General features: G+C 34.8%; 1 protein-coding gene across 1 annotated transcript; it reads right to left on the minus strand.

The window, feature by feature from the left end:
* Positions 1 to 11,194: 11,194 nt before the first annotated feature.
* On the minus strand, positions 11,195 to 12,523 carry LOC138926034 (G-box-binding factor-like). Its single transcript, XM_070278319.1, has one exon. The coding sequence runs from the start codon at positions 12,521 to 12,523 to the stop codon at positions 11,195 to 11,197; it is 1,329 nt and encodes a 442-aa protein (XP_070134420.1).
* Between the last annotated feature and the right edge of the window lie 6,643 nt (positions 12,524 to 19,166).

Below are 19,166 nucleotides of genomic sequence, written 5' to 3' on the forward strand. Positions count from 1 at the left end.
TTTAGCGACAGTATTGGCATTTTTATTCGGAACAGGTATGGCAACTAAATACTTAGTTAAATCACATATTAAAGTGACTGCATACTCACTGCCATTTTGTGATTTTGGCAGTGGACCAATAGTGTCCACTATCACTCTGTCGAAAGCAATCATTGGTGTGTCTGTAATTGTTAAAGGGGTCTTTGTGTGTTTAGTTATTTTTGATTTCTGGCATTTTTGACATTTTCTTACGTACTCAGTTATATCTTTAGACATGCTTTTCCAGTAATAGTGTCTTTTTACTTTAAGGGTTTATATACCTTTTTTATGTTTAAAAAATCGAAAATTTTTTTATTGCTTTATCTTTAAGAACAACTCCTTGAGATTATTCCCCCAAATTTTCATAGAGATTGGAGCAGTAGAATAAAAGTTACAGCGCTCCTAACCGCGCGCCTTGTCGCCGCCTTGAACTGAACTTGAAACTTTAAACGCGAATATCTCGAAATGGTGTTTCTTGAAAAATGACTTTGCGGTGACATGGATTGGCGGAAAACTACTGAACCGATTTACTTCAAATTTTTTTTTTAAATGTTCGTAATGAAATTCTTCTGTGCTTGAACGATCGACTTTTCACGCACAAACTTTTTTTTCGCCGAAATGAATTTTTTAGTGAAATTTCTAGAGGCCAAAAAGTTAATTTTTAGCATAAAACGTTTCCGTATGCATGTTATCCGCCTCACCAAAAAGGCAATGTAAACATTATTTGCAAAACGCCCCCTTCTGAATGCGTCATGCCGTTTCTTATCTTTTCTCCTAATTTGCCCTCACTCGTTTCTGATGATCCCCAAAAGATTATCCAGACTAAACATCAAGCTCCACTTGTAAACATTCCCATGAAATTTTCCATGGCTCAAGCCAGACATAAACATTAGAGCCGACTCGCCGTCACCAGTCCGAATTGGTTCGATCTTCCGATCTTATCACTCTTCACGAATGACTCAACTACTGCATCAGCAAATTGTCCCTTTCTCTTAGAATCTCTTAGGGCAATTGTTTATTCTCTCCAAGTACCCTTTTGGGTTATTTCTCTTAAGCCGAGGTTTGTTGGTTATCTGGCAATTAAAAATTGGCAGTCTTATTCCGGGAGCAAACCATTCAAATACAATCGGTCTAGCCTAAGCGTTTAAATAAAGTTTGTGAACCAAATAAGAAATAATAAACAAAGTTTTTAAAAAAAAAAAATTAAAAATTATTTTTTTAAAAAGTGAACTTTGGGATAAATTTAATTTGCATATGCTGAACGTTTGCTACGATTATGCTGACACTAGCACTTTCTGTGTGCGGGCTAAGCCATAACGATCGGTTGATATTTCGGCCACTTAGGGTTTATGACCGGGACTTTGGATTATGTAAACACTGCAACAAAGTGCACCCTTTAAGTACTCTCGGTACAGTGGGTATTCAATATATGTGCATACTACATCTACCTCCTTTTGAAAAATAACGTAATATAACGAAGTTATTTTTATAATAAAAATTTCTAATTAATACATCTTTTTTTTTATTTATTTTTTTTGTTTTATTTTGTTAGAATCATAGAAAATGAAATTATTAAAAGAATATGTGTATTTATTTATCTATGTATGGCCATACTAAGTGCAATTTATGAAATAAAGATTTTTAATCTATCCTTATGAACTGTTTGTTTTTTATGTTTATTATTTGTTATTACTATGTTATCTCTATCTCCTATTTCCGTTACTATATACGGACCTGTATATTTAGGATCTAACTTATGACCTGTCTCGTTTTTTGATAAAACTTTGTCACCTACTGATATATCTATATCCCTTACTTTATGATCGTATAGTAGTTTATTTCTATTCTTATTTGCTTCTAACATAACTCTAGCTTTTTTATAGGCTACTTATAATCTATACTTACTCTCCTTAGCATAGTCATCTATATTATATAGTGTTTCTACACTATCTATGCTACTAAAATGTTTTGGCAAATTACTTGTTTTACCGAATACTAGCTCATATGGACAATATGTATGTGCCATAGAGGGGGTCGTGTTGAAACAGAAGACAAAATATTGAAGCCATACGTCCCAATCAGTTTTATCAACCGATATGTTGTGGGGTCCCAAGGAAAAACATTTACCTTTTAATGTTTTAAAAACATTAAAACATTTAATTAATTTTAGTCGCAACGACAGTCGGAAATGCCTTATCCAAAAGGTAGGGTGTCGAATTCTGTAACAGGGAGCGCGATATAGGCATCTCGCTCCAACTCGAAGATGTACAATACTAACTCTCTCTTTCGGGCGCGCTCGAGGTGAGAGCACTGAGAGCCTGTATAAAGAAGATCAGAAAAAGTTCCGTTATTGGAAGTTTGGAGATTTTCACGGTCACGTAGCAGCGAATGTTAGCATAGAACTTGTCGTCCATTTAAATTTGCGATTGAAAGGGAGCAGACGCATCGAAATAATATCTGCAGAATAATCAGCAAAAATTATAAGAAACCGCAGCCACGTGCCCAGGTAGTTGGCCTATTGGTCTTTGAACAAAGACCAAAACTATAGTCATTGAGCAAAGACCAGAAGTAGTGGACAAATAGCTAAAAGGTAAATATAAGGGACAGATAGTGAACAGTTAAGTGAGACATACATATTTGTGTTACAGTGAAGACCCGCAGAGTGATCACCACCGGCCGGTTAGCCTCGCGCAAGTCGCGTGGCGCGTTCGCGCTATTCCTATCCTTGCCACGGTGTGGCAAGTGGCCACTGACAATACAAAGGCAACCGGTCGGTAGGAGGAAGCGGCGAAAGGTGGAATATAAGAAGGATAGAGGGATAGAGATCACGTGGATGAGGAGCCGAGCACACGTGCCAACTAACCCCAATCTGGTGACGTAATAGCCGCTATGTGGGACAGCCAATTTTAAGCCGGCTCATCCGTGTGCATCGGCGTAGCCCAAACGGCTAAACCACGCCTTAATATTATTGCCCCGACCTCGTACCGCTATTCCACATTTCCCACAATGACTTAGATCACTAACCATACAGCATATAGACAACCCATTTCATACAACGAAAATGGACGCGAAAATTTCTTGCTACAGGCCCCAGCAGGCCCCAGAGCGGATTTCTTACGCTCTCTTACGCTCATCGTTCGTTCATCTTACGCTCATTCTCGCATTAAATGTTTTCTGTTTCTCAGTCTCTAAACGGAGCGCGATGAAGAAGGTTGGCCTGCGCTTCGGTTGATCTTTGTATGTATGCGTGTCACACATTCACATACATGGGTGTATGTGTGCGTGCGATTTCGTTTCGAAGCCAGCGCACAAAATTTTGATTTTTCTTACTTTTAAGGCTTGCTACCCTAACAAAATTCGGGTATTCGTTATTTGATGAAATGACGAAAGAAATTATATTATTTTGTATATTATATTTTTTTATTATTTCAGCATACATTTTTAATTTATTTAGGAATAAGATTAAGTGTTAGTAGTAAAATGTTTTCTGTATATATATTTTTACGAATCATTAAAAATCAATATACTGAGAAAGTGTCAGAGTATATTTCGGTCGGAGTCACTTAAAGCGCCGTTTGCTTTTAAGTTTTTGTTGTTCTGCAAGAGGCTTGTGCATGCCTACTCTAACGATGGAATGATTTTTAGGGGAGGGTGAAGACGGGTGAAGAATTAAATTACTTTTTAAAGTTATTATATATAAGGAAATATATATAAGGAAATTATTAAATTAACGACAATAATTTAATTAAATCTCACAATAACCCAAAATATAATAACAAGTGCCTGAAAAATTGTAAACAAAAAAGGTAAACAAGTCCATCAGCTGTTTTCGTGTCTTCACCCTCCCCTAAAAATCATTCCATCGTTAGAGTAGGCATGCACAAGCCTCTTGCAGAACAACAAAAACTTAAAAGCAATCGGCGCTTTAAGTGACTCCGACCGAAATATACTCTGACACTTTCTCAGTATATTGATTTTTAATGATTCGTAAAAATATATATACAGAAAACATTTTACTACTAACACTTAATCTTATTCCTAAATAAATTAAAAATGTATGCTGAAATAATAAAAAAAAATAAAATAAAAAATAATATAATTTCTTTCGTCATTTCATCAAATAACGAATACCCGAATTTTGTTAGGGTAGCAAGCCTTAAAAGTAAGAAAAATCAAAATTTTGTGCGCTGGCTTCGAAACGAAATCGCACGCACACATACACCCATGTATGTGAATGTGTGACACGCATACATACAAAGATCAACCGAAGCGCAGGCCAACCTTCTTCATCGCGCTCCGTTTAGAGACTGAGAAACAGAAAACATTTATTGCGAGAATGAGCGTAAGATGAACGAACGATGAGCGTAAGAGAGCGTAAGAAATCCGCTCTGGGGCCTGCTGGGGCCTGTCGCAAGAAATTTTCGCGTCCATTTTCGTTGTATGAAATGGGTTGTCTATATGCTGTATGGTTAGTGCTTAGATCCAGCACTGATCCCAGCACTGACCAAGCACTCACTAGGATGAGAGAAGTTTAAAACGTTTTGTTAATTTGGAATTTAGTATTAAGAATTTAAGAGCCATTTATCTAGGTTAATTTCTATTCCTATTTAGTATCTACATATATTGTAACTGCACATGCACCACACAGCCACCCCATTCCATTACTTATAACACGAGAAGCGACACTTTTACAGGAATCTGCATCTTCGATGGGCCCAACGAACCTGCATCGCCGGAAACGAGCGTAAGTCCGTAAAAACAAACCTAAATGTTTAGCTCCATATAAATATATATTTATAAGTGAATGCGGTGACTATCGGTGTGGCAGATAGGATAATTAACGTAAGATGAAGCTGAAGTGATTTTTGAATTTTACCCTTTTGTTTTGAATTTCGATTTATAATTTCAATATTATGTTATGGCGGTCATGAATATGAAGTTTATTTTGAATTTAATATTAAATAGAGAACTTATTACTATGGAATAGACGGTTATTTTTTTGGGTCTGTAGCTTTGTGATGCGGTTTTCAGCCACCTCCGAAGGCGTTTGAATCTGTAGAGAACATTTGTACAAGGGATACCCCATAGATCAATATCGAGGTATCAAGGTAGGGAGGGTAAAGAAAGGGGAGCAAACAACACCTTAGCCACCCTGATCAAACGGCAGTTTCTCTGTTCCTGAATGCAACCCTACGTCTGTCCGTTTCCAACAGGTCCCATTACAACTATTTTTCCGATCATTAACGAACAGTGAAGTGCACTTAAATAATTATTAGAGTAGAGTGGTGTTATTTAGGAGACAAGGAAGAACCCCCCCCCGTTCCGACGAGCTTAGAACCGAGCAACGCTAGAAGTGCACGACTCCGAAATCTCCTATACACCGTGGGCAAAGACTACCGTCGATCCCAGGGTGAACACCGACCGTAACGGTTACTAACTGTACACTACAATGTAAGATCGTATGTATTCATTGAAAGTTCTATGACTTCTTTCTATTGTTCTAACTGTCTGGTAGAGGTGTGCTGTGGATGTAATATTTTCAATATTGAAATATTTGCAAAAATCGTCTATAATTGAATTCTTATATTCTGTTCCCATGTCCGTAATGAACGTCTTCATTGGACCGTACTTCAGGATAAAAGATTCAAATATTGCTTTAGCGACAGTATTGGCATTTTTATTCGGAACAGGTATGGCAACTAAATACTTAGTTAAATCACATATTAAAGTGACTGCATACTCACTGCCATTTTGTGATTTTGGCAGTGGACCAATAGTGTCCACTATCACTCTGTCGAAAGCATTTATTGGTGTGTCTGTAATTGTTAAAGGGGTCTTTGTGTGTTTAGTTATTTTTGATTTCTGGCATTTTTGACATTTTCTTACGTACTCAGTTATATCTTTAGACATGCTTTTCCAGTAATAGTGTCTTTTTACTTTAAGGGGTTATATACCTTTTTTATGTTTAAAAAATCGAAAATTTTTTTATTGCTTTATCTTTAAGAACAACTCCTTGAGAACATTCCCCCAAATTTTCATAGAGATTCGAGCAGTAGAACAAAAGTTACAGCGCTCCTAACCGCGCGCCCTGTCGCCGCCTTGAACTGAACTTGAAACTTTAAACGCGAATATCTCGAAATGCTCGAAATGGTCGATATGGTCTCGATATAATGGAAATGGATTGGCGGAAAACTACTGAACCGATTTACTTCAAATTTTTTTTTTAAATGTTCGTAATGAAATTCTTCTGTGCTTGAACGATCGACTTTTCACGCACAAACTTTTTTTTCGCCGAAATGGATTTTTTAGTGAAATTTCTAGAGGCCAAAAAGTTAATTTTTAGCATAAAACGTTCCCGTATGCATGTTATCCAACTCATAAATTGCCTCACCAAAAAGGCAATGTAAACATTATTTGCAAAACGCCCCCTTCTGAATGCGTCATGCCGTTTCTTATCTTGTCTCCTAATTTCCCCTCACTCGTTTCTGATGATCCCCAAAAGATTATCCAGACTAAACATCAAGCTCCACTTGTAAACATTCCCATGAAATTTTCCATGGCTTAAGCCAGACATAAACATTAGAGCCGACTCGCCGTCACCAGTCCGAATTGGTTCGATCTTCCGATCTTATCACTCTTCACGAATGACTCAACTACTGCATCAGCAAATTGTCCCTTTCTCTTAGAATCTCTTAGGGCAATTGTTTATTCTCTCCAAGTACCCTTTTGGGTTATTTCTCTTAAGCCGAGGTTTGTTGGTTATCTGGCAATTAAAAATTGGCAGTCTTATTCCGGGTGCAAACCATTCAAATACAATCGGTCTAGCCTAAGCGTTTAAATAAAGTTTGTGAACCAAATAAGAAATAATAAACAAAGTTTTAAAAAAAAAAAAATTAAAAATTATTTTTTTAAAAAGTGAACTTTGGGATAAATTTAATTTGCATATGCTGAACGTTTGCTACGATTATGCTGACACTAGCACTTTCTGTGTGCGGGCTAAGCCATAATGATCGGTTCATATTTCGGCCACTTAGGGTTTATGACCGTAGCTGTGGATAATTTTTGTGGTGTATTGGTCAAAGTTGAATTGTCTGGACATTTTGAATATTAAGCCGTTTGTACAGACTATGTCAAACGCCTTTTCGAAGTCAAGGGCACATGTGATAGTTGCACAACGGTTTTCTAGGTTATTAAATATTAGATTATTTGCAACTGCAAATGAATGGGAGGTTGAGGTATTTTCTCTGAAGCCAAATTGGTATGGTTTTAGAATATTCTGAGTTTTTAAATGTTTTTGTATTTTTTCTAGTATTATTTTTTCTAAGAGTTGACTAATGGCAGAGAGTATGGAGATTGGTCTGTAGCTTTTCAAACTTTCAGGAAGGCATTTTGGTTTTTTCAATGGTATAATTTTGCTGTTTTTCCAGATTTTTGGAAAGTAGCTATTGTTAATACAGTGATTGAATAGTTTTGTCACGTGTATTATTATGATTAGACTCAGTTTGTCAGGTCCTAAAGTTTTTTTGCTGTTCGAAAATTTAATGTGGTGTATTACATCATCTGTGTTTACAAAGTTTAAGTTATTGGCATTGGGGAAGTTACCATATAATTTATTTGGTTGGTATGTATTTGGTGTACTATATGAGAGGTGGTCATTTTGTGAGTGTATTTGTTCGAAAAACCAAGCAAGTGCATTGATTTTATGGAGGTTGTTTGTGATAGTTGGGGAAGTGTTAAAGTCTATTGCATTCATTTCTTGCTGAGTTAGTATTATATTATAGATTTTATTATTGTTTTTGATCTTTGTTAAGTTTTTTAGGCTTACTTTTTCGGGTTTGATATGTGCAAGCTTTCTCTCTATTGATAGCAGGTATATGTTTTCAAGTTGGATGTTTATTTCATCATTTATTAAATTTATTACTTCTTTTATTTGTAGTTTCTGTTGGTGGCTTAGGCTTGTTTGTCTGCGTGTGAGTTGTCTTCTAAGTTGCTTTTTTGTTTTTATGAGTATAAGGCATTGTCGTTTGGTGCAATTGTTTTTGTTGGTCTGGATGGGTCAATTATTACTTTTGGTATGGCTGCATCTGTTTCTAGTCCAGATTTAAGCGCTTTAGTCAGATTTTCAACGTGCCAGTCAATTTCATCTTGTTGTAGGTTTTTGTCATTAGGAATTTCTGGTAGGTTCATAGAGATTATTGTATTGTATATTATGGGGTCAATTTCGTTAAATTTATAAGTTATTTTTGTTTCAGCTTTTTCCATTTTATAGTTTCCTATATTAACTTTTAGTTGTATTGCATAGTGATCAGAAGGGTAGTCTTTCAGGACATTGCAAGTGGTGGTGTGGCCCGTGTTTATTTCAGTTGATGTTATAAAAAAGTCAATGGATGATTCGGTGTTATTGCTAATTCTTGTCGGTTCGTCTGGGGGATATAATTTATAGTCTGGTTTGTTTTGTATCCAGTTAAGTAGCACTTTGCCGTTGGTGTTTAGGTGCTGGGGGTTGTGGTAAGGGATGTTCCAAATCGGATTTTTTGCATTTATATCACAGCCAATAATCACCTGCGTACAGTTTGTGTTTTGGGCTATGATTTGGGTAATTTTATTTAGGTCTGAGACTAGCAGGGCGTCCGTAGGTCTTTTGTATAATGAGGCAAAAATTATTTGGTGGTTTGTATTTCTGTGGTCTCTGTAATTGAGTTTTATGGCAATTATTTCAGTGTATTGTAACTGGGGTATTTCTATTTCTTTATATTTGACGCCATTTCTGATGCAAATGGCTACGAGGGAGCCAGAATCAGGTGTGGTGTTGTTAGTGGACTTTGATTGCCTGATGAATTGATAGTTGGCTAAGGTCATGTTTTTGTTTGTTTTTATACGATGCTCAGCTAATAGTAGCACGTCTGGTTTATGCTTTTTTAGGAAGAGATCTATTTCAGCTTGTTTTCTCAGCTGTCCGATGCCGTTCACGTTTAGCAATATGGATTTTAATGGTCTCATAGTGAAATTTGTAGAATAAAATCAAGCAATATTTGCTTTCTCATGCTTTCTGTTTTTGTTTGTGGGTACTTGTGTATCGTGCTTTTCATAATATCAATACATGTTATTAAGTTTTTGCCAAAGGCTTTAACGGATTCGTTATTAAGGTTTTCTAATGTAAGTGTTGGGGTTGATTTTGGTTCAGGTTGATTGTTTGTGAGCAGGGAAGCAAAAGTTTTGTTTGCTTGTATTTTGTTATTGTTGCTTATAGAAGCAGGTATTGTTTTTGTTTTTGCATGTCGCTTTTCGTTGATTTTTGTTAGGAGTTTTTGTCTTATAGGACAAATTTTAGCATTGGCAGTGTGATTGCCAAGGCAATTGACACATTGAGCTAAAGAGGGCTGGGGGTTATTCGGGTCGGGTTTTGGCAGATTGCACTCACCAGGTAAGTGCGTTTTAGTGCATTTAACACATCTATAAGGCATGTTGCAGTTGCTGGCTACATGCGAGAATCGCTGGCACTTGTGGCATTGTTTAATACTGTTCGGATGTGGCTTATAGCCTTCAATATGAACCTTTCAATTTAAGAGATCATTAATTTTAAATATTTTACCAATATTGTTTGATTTTTTTATTTGTACTATGTAGTATTTATCTTTAAATGTCTTTATTGATATAATTTCTAGATCGGGGACAGAATCTTTAAGGGCTAGCTGAATTTCATTAAGTGTAAATATGTTTATGGGTAATTTTCTTATAACTATTGTATGGGGTTTAAATTGCTTGGGTGTGTACGTGAAGTACATGATTTGGTTTTGTGTAAGGTTGTTTTTAACTTTGTTTAAGTTTTCAATTGTGAAAAGTTTTAAATGTGTGACGTTTTTATTAATTAGATTAAGGCTATATTTACCACTGATGGTTTCTCGAAGTTTTTTTATATCCGCATTATATATGACAATAATGGGTAGGTTATATAATGTTTCCGTGGTTGATGTCTTCTGGTCAATTGTTGTAGTCGTCTTCTGTTTTGCTGCCTTCTGGTTGGATGTTGTTGTCGTCTTCTGGCTGGTTGGCTTCTTTATGTTGGTTGGTTGGTTTAAAGCTGGGTAGTTGTTGTTGTAGTTGCTACCATTGTTGTTGTTCCGATACATTGACAGTATCTGATTGAGTTTCTTATTTTCGTCGGCATGGGCTTTGCTGTTTCTTCTAACAGACCTTTAATCTGCCTAGGTGTTAGGGCTAGGTCTTCATCATCATCATCTTCGACTTCATAATCTTCGTCTTCGTCGTCGTCGTCGATGTCGTCAGATTCTTCGGTTGAAGTTTCTGTTTTAGACGAGGTACAACTTCTTTGTCGTTTATTTGATTGGTATTCAAAGTCCATTTCATCATCATTGGATTCTTTGGCTTGTTGATCATCAATTTGGTTAGGTGTTTGGATTATTGGTTTGTTTTGGTTTGTTGTTTGAACTGCTGTTTGGGTTTGGTTTGTTTGAACTGATGGTGGATTTTCGTTTGGTGTTTGTAATGTTTGTTGTACACTTTTCTCTTGACTTTCATCATTTGTCTCAAGAATTAGTTTTTTGGTTGGTGGCTTCGGGGAATTTCCCTTTTTATTGTTTTTTTTTCATGGTATTTTTTGCCCCTCTGCAGGGGACTTCTTTTCACTTTCTTATGAATTTGTCTTTTTTTTTTGTGTCTTTTTCACTGTAATTTTACTCTGTGTTCTATTTTTATTTATTTATTCTCGGAAGAAAAAGCTTAAAAAGTTTTCTTGGCTGCCTTTCCACTGGTTTTCGGCGGCATTATTACTTCAAAATTCACTTCACTTCCACTTATACCAAAGTTTTAATTTTAATTTTAATTTTTATTGTCACAGATTTGTTACAGAGTTTCTTACTTATACTCTATGAAGTTAATTCTAAGGTTGACAAGTTCTTAGGATTATTATGATTAGGTTTACAAGTGTTTATTGCCCTGCGCTTGTTGCTTATCCGGGTTTTAAACTATAAAGTTTGTGTAATGTTTTTATTTTTAATATCATGTTGATGTTCAGTTGACTAGTGTTTATTATGAAGTAGATTGCGAGGGAAAAAAGAAAAACCTGGTGGCAGTTTAGATTCAGTTTTTATGTCTTACAGCTAGGGGGAGTATTTACATTAATGATGGGGGGGGGGCTATTTACAGGGGAGTAGGGTTATTGGCATGTGTTGTATATAAGGTGCCTTGGATCATCCATCACCAAATCACGATAGTAATTTTTGGCGATTGATTGATGTCGATGTTGGTGACGATCCAATGCCGACGACGATTGTTGCAACAACGGTGGCGGTGGCGATGGTGTTTTTATTTTTGGTTTCTCATCTGAATCATTCAATTTTCTATGCATACGTTTCCTATCAATGGGCATATTAGATGTTATGGTTGTTTTGGGTATATTAATATTAATATCATTATCATTATCATTATTTTCATTTTCGCTTAATTGACTTTTCAATAATGTATTTTCGGCTCTTAATTGGTGAAGCTCATCAAGCAAGCCACCCAAATGATTCACATCCAATATGTCCATTAATTGAGCAGCCATATCATTGGTTTCTGTATTTTGTAATGGTTTTTGTTTTTGTTTTAGTTTTAGTTTCTTTTTGTTATTTTTAATTTCATTTTCATATTCATTTGTTTCTGAATCGGATACTGATGAGTTTTGTGAGAATATGCTTATTATGCTATTTCTTTTATTAATATTAGTATTATTGTTGTTATTGTTATTATTTTTAATATTAATCTTTTCATTTAGATTAGTAATATTTTGTGTTGTATAATTTTGCAGTTGTTGTTGCTGCTGCTGCTTTTGTTGTTGTTGTTGATGATGCTGCTGTTGTCGCAGCCGCTGTTGCTGTTGCATTTGTAATTGAATTTGCATATTATGTTGAGGGGGATTTGGTTCTTTCATATAAAAGAATGGTGGTTGTGGTTGAGGTAATATTAGCTGATTAGCTTGTTGTTGTTGTTGTTGTTGTTGAAGTTGCAACAATTGTAAATGTTGTTGATTTGTTGTTGTTGTTGTTAATGGTGCCAATGGTGGTGTCTGCTGTTGCTGTTGATGTTGATGATGTTGCCACCAATGTTGTTGTTGCTGTTGTTGCTGTTGTTGTTGTAACGGCTGTGGCTGTTCTTGTTGATAATACCAACATTGTTGTCGTCGTTGTTGTTGTTGTTGTGGTGGTGAATGTTCTTGTTGTTGTTTTTTATATTGTATATTGTGTTGCTGCCATTGCTGCTGCGACTGTTGCTGCTGCTGCTGTTGCTGCTGCTGTTGTTGTTGCTGCTGCGGCAGCGGCGGCGGTGATTGTGACAACGTTAATAACTGTTCCAGTGATGTCGATGTTGATAATGACAATGACGGTGACGGCGACTGTGACGGTGACGGTGGCTGTGATCGTGATAATGGCAAGGATGGTGGTGCCATTGTCGTTGTCATTGCCGATGCCATTGTCATGGTCGTTGTCGTTGCCATTGATGTCATTATTGTTGATGTTGTTGTCAATGCTGATGTAGGTATAATTGATGATGCAGATGTTGTGGTCAATAGAAATAATTGATTTTGTTGTTCATCTTGTTGTTGTATTATAATATATTGATATTGAATTGGATTATTCACATTATCAATTGGTGTTTGTTGTAATAATAATGTTGATGTTGATGGTTTAACATAATTATCATTATTAATATTTGTATTTGTAAAATTAGTGGTGGTGCTTATGTTTGTATTATTGTTGTTGTTTGTAGTAGTAGTAGTAGTAGTAATAGTAGTGCACACTGGGGAATTTGCCCAGTTTTTGTGGCATAAATGTGTTTTTTAAAAGTTTTTAAATTTTTGATATTTTAGTGTTACCGTATTAAAAATAAATCAAAATTGTATGTTACATACCAAAAATGGTATTTTTTCAGTCCAGTATTAAAATACCAGCGATTAAAGTCAGCTGTTGGGAAATGACGTTTCGTGTTTGCATTTGACTTCATTTTGTAGTGTGTTTTCAAATTAATATTTCTTGAACGTCGAAGCACAAATCAATAAAATTTAAAATGGATAGTCATGCTCCAGGCTTATACTATTTGTTAATACTAATATTTTGCCAAATTTGTGCATGTCTTTCTAAGAATTTGTAATTAAAGCAAGTAGTGTCCGGACAAAACTTTCGTAATGAAAGTTAAACTTTGGGAAGAGTTTTAAAAAATGTTTAGATTCGATAAAGTAGTGACTATACCCATGTTGTAGAGTCATTAATTCTTAATTCAGAGCACCCTAGGTTCAATTGCGCCTTTTTGCGAAATTCCAATTTTTAGGAAGGAAGGTTACAATCAGAATTGCGGTGCTGCTGGAATGTTTGGCCAAAAAAACAATTTGGGGAGGGGGTGGGACACGCCTACTTTGCTTCAAAAACTTGTCAAAAACTTGTATAGCACTATAAATAAACACCAAACAAATATCTTGCCTCGTTTTTAAGTTTTTAATTAATGCCACAGAAACTGACCAAATTTTCTGCGATTTCCCGCAAGAAAAGAGTTGGAATAAGCCCATTTTTTTACAAAATGCATAAAACTAGCATTATTGCCATAAAAAGAAAAAAAAATTTTTTATTTTTAATTTTTACCATAAAAAAAAAATAAAAAATGGGTTAAAAAAGGCGGTACCACGCCCATTTTCTCAAAATATCTTCATTTCTTTATTATTAACTTAATTCAAAAAACAGAATTTAAAAATATTGATTTGTTTTTAAGTTTTTAATTAATGCCACAGAAACTGACCGAATTTTCTGCGATTTCCCGCATGAAAAAAGTTGGAATAAGCCCATTTTTTTACAAAATGCATAAAACTAGCATTATTGCCATAAAAAGAAAAAAAAAATGGGTTAAAAAAGGCGGTACCACGCCCATTTTCTCAAAATATCTTAATTTCTTTATTATTAACTTAATTCAAAAAACAGAATTTAAAAATATTGATTTGTTTTTAAGTTATTAATTAATGCCACAAAAACAGGGCAAATTCCCCAGTGTGTAGTGGCAGAAGTATTGGTAGTAGTAGTAGTGGTAATTGAATTATTATCAATTATATCATCAATATTGATTATATTAGGATAAGAGATATCAGTTATGATGGCAGTATTAGCGTTATTATCAACGCTAATGTTGTCGTTATTGTTATTGTTGTTGTTGTTGGCCGCAACGGTAGTTGTTGTTGTTGCGGCATATGTATATGGCGGAACTCACGGCGGTAGTGGTAGCAGCAACATTGATAGCAGCGAAGTTGGTGGTGGTGGCAGTGGTGGTGGTAGTAGTAGTATTTGAAGGGGGGGGGGCAATAGGAGTGGCATTGGCATTGGCAATGGCGATGGTGTTATTATTGCCAATATCAGTGTCATTATCGGTGGTGGTATCAGTGATATAATCATTATCATTATTTATATTAGATGAGATTTTAAGTTTTTTATCATTATCAATAGTTGTTAGTTTAATTTTATTATTATTTTTTGCATTTTTTGTATTAGTATTAGTGTTAGTATTTTTGTTATTATTTTTGCTGCTATTATTATTGTTATTATTATTGTTATCGTTGGCGTCGTCATCGGCATGGATGTCTGCTGCCTTATTATGTTGGAGTTTAGCAGACAATACCGATGCTGGCGTCAATGATAAAGGGAATTTTTTCTTATTTTTTGGCTGATTGCCTTTTTTATTATTATTATTATTGGTATTATTTGCATGATTTTTACTCATGATGTGATATAATTTAAATTTATGAAAATTTTATATAATATAAAAATATATATACAAGAAATGAGAAAATATGAAGAAAAATATTCAAGTGTAGAGAGAAAATATATATTTATATATTATGTGTGTATGTATATATAAATTGTGTATAAGAGATTTTTTATATGTATAAAGGGGGGAACTCCCCCCTATGATAAGGGGGGGGGGTAAAATATATATTCCATATATATTCCATATTTGGGTGGCTTGCTTGATGAGCTTCACCAATTAAGAGCCGAAAATACATTATTGAAAAGTCAATTAAGCGAAAATGAAAATGATAATGACAATGATATTAATATTAATATACCCAAAACAACCATAACATCTAATATGCCCATTGATAGGAAACGTATGCATAGAAAATTGAATGATTCAGATGAGGACTTTTCTCTGTTAGTTAAGAAACCAAAAATAAAAACACCATCGCCACCGCCACCGTTGTTGCAACAATCGTCGTCGGCATTGGATCGTCACCAACATCGACATCAATCAATCGCCAAAAATTACTATCGTGATTTGGTGATGGATGATGATGGGGATGATGATGTTGCCGATGATGATTTAATCATAAATGAAAGCTCCTGCAGTGGTGCTGCATTCGATGGCGTTGGCGACGATGATAAAGATGACGTTGATGATGATGGGGAGATTGAATTGGCAATGGGCCAATCAACATCAGCAGCCGCTGCAGCCGCTGCAGCAGCAGCAGCTAGATCTGCTAAATGCAAGCAAAACAAAAAGAACAATAAGAAATCTAACAAGAAAGGAAAGCTAACTTCGGACGAAGCCGAAGTTTATATACCCTTGCAGTTAAACCCGGATATATATCGCAAACATCGGATATAGTTGGCCGATCCTTATGATTATGATTTATCATAATAAAACCAATTAATTACAATAAAAAATCTAAAAAAAGTCCCAAACTTCTATCTTCAAAAATACGAAAGTTGATGTTTCTACCAAATACCATTTCCGATCGTTCAGTTATATGGCAGCTATAGGATATAGTCGGCCGATCCTAATGAAATTTCGTAGGTCAGATTAACTAACCAAAAATATAATCTGTACCAAATTCCAGCTTTCTATCTTCAAAAACACGAAAGTTGGGTTATTTCCGATCGTTCAGTTATATGGCAGCTATAAGATATAGGCGGCCGATCCTTATGAAATTTGGCATGACGTAATGTTTTGCCAAAAATAGCTCTCATGTCAAATTTGAACTCTCTAACTCTAAAACACAAAAGTTATACCATTTCCGATCAATCAGTTATATGGCAGCTATAGGATATAGTCGGCCGATCCGGGCCGTTCCGACTTATATACTGCGTGCAAAGGAAAGAAGGGTGTGTGCAAAGTTTCAAGACGATAGCTTTAAAACTGAGAGACTAGTTTGCGTAGAAACAGACAGACGGACAGACAGACGGACAGACAGACGGACAGACGGACATGCTCATATCAACTCAGGAGGTGATCCTGATCAAGAATATATATACTTTATAGGGTCGGAGATGTCTCCTTCACTGCGTTGCACACTTTTGGACAAAATTATAATACCCTCTGCAAGGGTATAAAAATAATAATAATAATAGTATTAAGAATAATAGTCCTAACACTAACACTACTAATAATAATAGTAAGAAAAATAATTCATCAACAACAATACCTTCAACAATAGCAACTACAGCTACATCAACCACAAACAATATGTCAAACAACAATATCAACATACACAATATTACGAAAACAACAAATAAAAAAAGAACAATACCAACAGCAACATTAACAACAACAACAACAGCAGCAACAGCAGCTACAGCCGCTGCCAATGCAGCTAAAGCAGCCGCAGCAGCAACAGCAGCAACAGCAGCTGCCACAGCAGCAGCAGTTAATATAAATAGAAAAAATGTTAAACCACCAATAATAGTAAGCTATAATCAAAATTTAAAAATTCTCAATACACAAATAGCAAACAAATTGAAACATAACAACTTTCTACTAAATATGATTAACAAAAATATTATTAATATACAAACAAATACATTTAATGATTTAGACTTAATAATTAGTATGTTAAAAATTAATAATATTAAACACTTTACATTTACCCCAAAACATCTGAAACCATATAATTTAATATTTAAAAAATTACCATCCAATATCTATAATGTAGATGATATAATGATGGCATTAAAACAAAAAATAAATAATATAAATATTACCAAACTTGTAGAATATAAAAATAATCTATGGCAATTGCAAGGGGCCAAAACAATAGATATTCAACAAATCTTAAATATTAATTTTTTGCTCAACTGCCGCATCAGTATTGAGCAATTTAAACCGAATCCTAAGGACATATTACAATGTCACAAATGCCAACGCTTCACACAAGTGGCTGCCAATTGTAATATGGCATATAGATGTGTAAAATGTGCCGATGAACATCAACCAGGTGAATGTAAGATTCAAATAAATTTAAATCCAAATGCTACCAATGCTGAACAATTGCAGTTGACCAAACAATTGATAGTTTGTATCAATTGTAAAGGCAATCATACGGCCAATGCAAGAATATGCCCAATAAGACAGCAATTAATTATGAAAAGGCAAAAAGCCAAAGAACTAAAAGAAGCCAAAAATATTAATAATAGTAAAATGAATCGAACAATTAAGCATTACACAAATGTAAAATCAAATATATCGTTTGCATCATTATTCAAACACCAACATAATCAGCAACAACAATCATCACCATCATCATCATCAACAATACCATTAATAATAAAACCTAACAAGAATAATATTAATAATAATAATAATATAAATATAAATAATAATAATAATAATAATATAAATAATCAACATAATAATAATATAAATAATCAACATAATAATAATATAATTACAAATAATTTCAAACGCATCAATGATGATATACGAGAATTATATGGCAAAGATTTAAACTCGTGTATTACATTGATGCGTAATTTAACAATTAAATATAATGATAAACAAATATCGACAAATGACAAAGGACAATTATTACTTGAATTCATTTATAATATGGCAATATGAGATTAAAAATCATGGCCCTTAACGTTAATGGTATTTACACAATATGTATACAAGAAATGAGAAAATATGAAGAACAAGAAAGGAAAGCTAACTTCGGGCGGAGCCGAAGTTTATATACCCTTGCAGTTAAAACCGGATATATATCGCAAACATCGGATATAGTTGGCCGATCCTTATGAGAATATGATAATATTTCCCAATTTATTATAATACAAAAACGAAACCTAAAATTGTCCCAAACTTCTATCTTCAAAAACACAAAAGTTGGGTCATTTCCGATCGTTCAGTTATATAGCAGCTATAGGATATAGTCGGCCGATCCTAATGAAATTTGGTAGGTTGGATCATCTGGCCAAAAATATAATCTGTATTAAGTTTCAGCTTTCTATCTTCAAAAACACGAAAGTTGGGTCATTTCCGATCGTTCAGTTATATGGCAGCTATAAGATATAGTCGGCCGATCCTTATGAAATTTGGCATGTCGTAATGGTTTGCCAAAAATAGCTCTCTTGTCAAATTTGAATTCTCTAACTCTAAAAACACCAAAGTTATACCATTTCCGATCAATCAGTTATATGGCAGCTATAGGATATAGTCGGCCGATCCGGGCCGTTCCGACTTATATACTGCGTGCAAAGGAAAGAAGGGTGTGTGCAAAGTTTCAAGACGATAGCTTCAAAACTGAGAGACTAGTTCGCGTAGAAACGGACAGACAGACAGACGGACAGACAGACGGACAGACGGACAGACGGACAGACGGACAGACGGACATGCTCATATCAACTCAGGAGGTGATCCTGATCAAGAATATATATACTTTATAGGGTCGGAGATGTCTCCTTCACTGCGTTGCACACTTTTGGACAAAATTATAATACCCTCTGCAAGGGTATAAAAATATTCAAGTGTAGAGAGAAAATATATATATATATATGTATGTGTGTATGTATATATAAATTGTGTATAAGAGATTTTTTATATGTATAAAGGGGGGAACTCCCCCCCCTATGATAAGGGGGGGGGGAATATATACATATATCCTATTAATTAATAAATTTTTGACCCTAATGCTGTAATTGGTGTCGATTGTGCCGGCAGAGGGAGATATGATGCGCATCATAATCTACATGCGCATGCACATATACATACACGTATATGTACAGTCCAATGAGTGCGCAATATTTTTAGGGGGATTTGATTTGATTTCTTTTGCGTCGTTATATATATGTATGTATGTGCGTTCTAATTCGGCTTTATTCTTATTCTCCTTTTTATGG

This window comes from Drosophila bipectinata, chromosome 2R (genome assembly GCF_030179905.1).
Source record: "Drosophila bipectinata strain 14024-0381.07 chromosome 2R, DbipHiC1v2, whole genome shotgun sequence".
Classification (NCBI taxonomy): Eukaryota; Metazoa; Arthropoda; class Insecta; order Diptera; family Drosophilidae; genus Drosophila; species Drosophila bipectinata.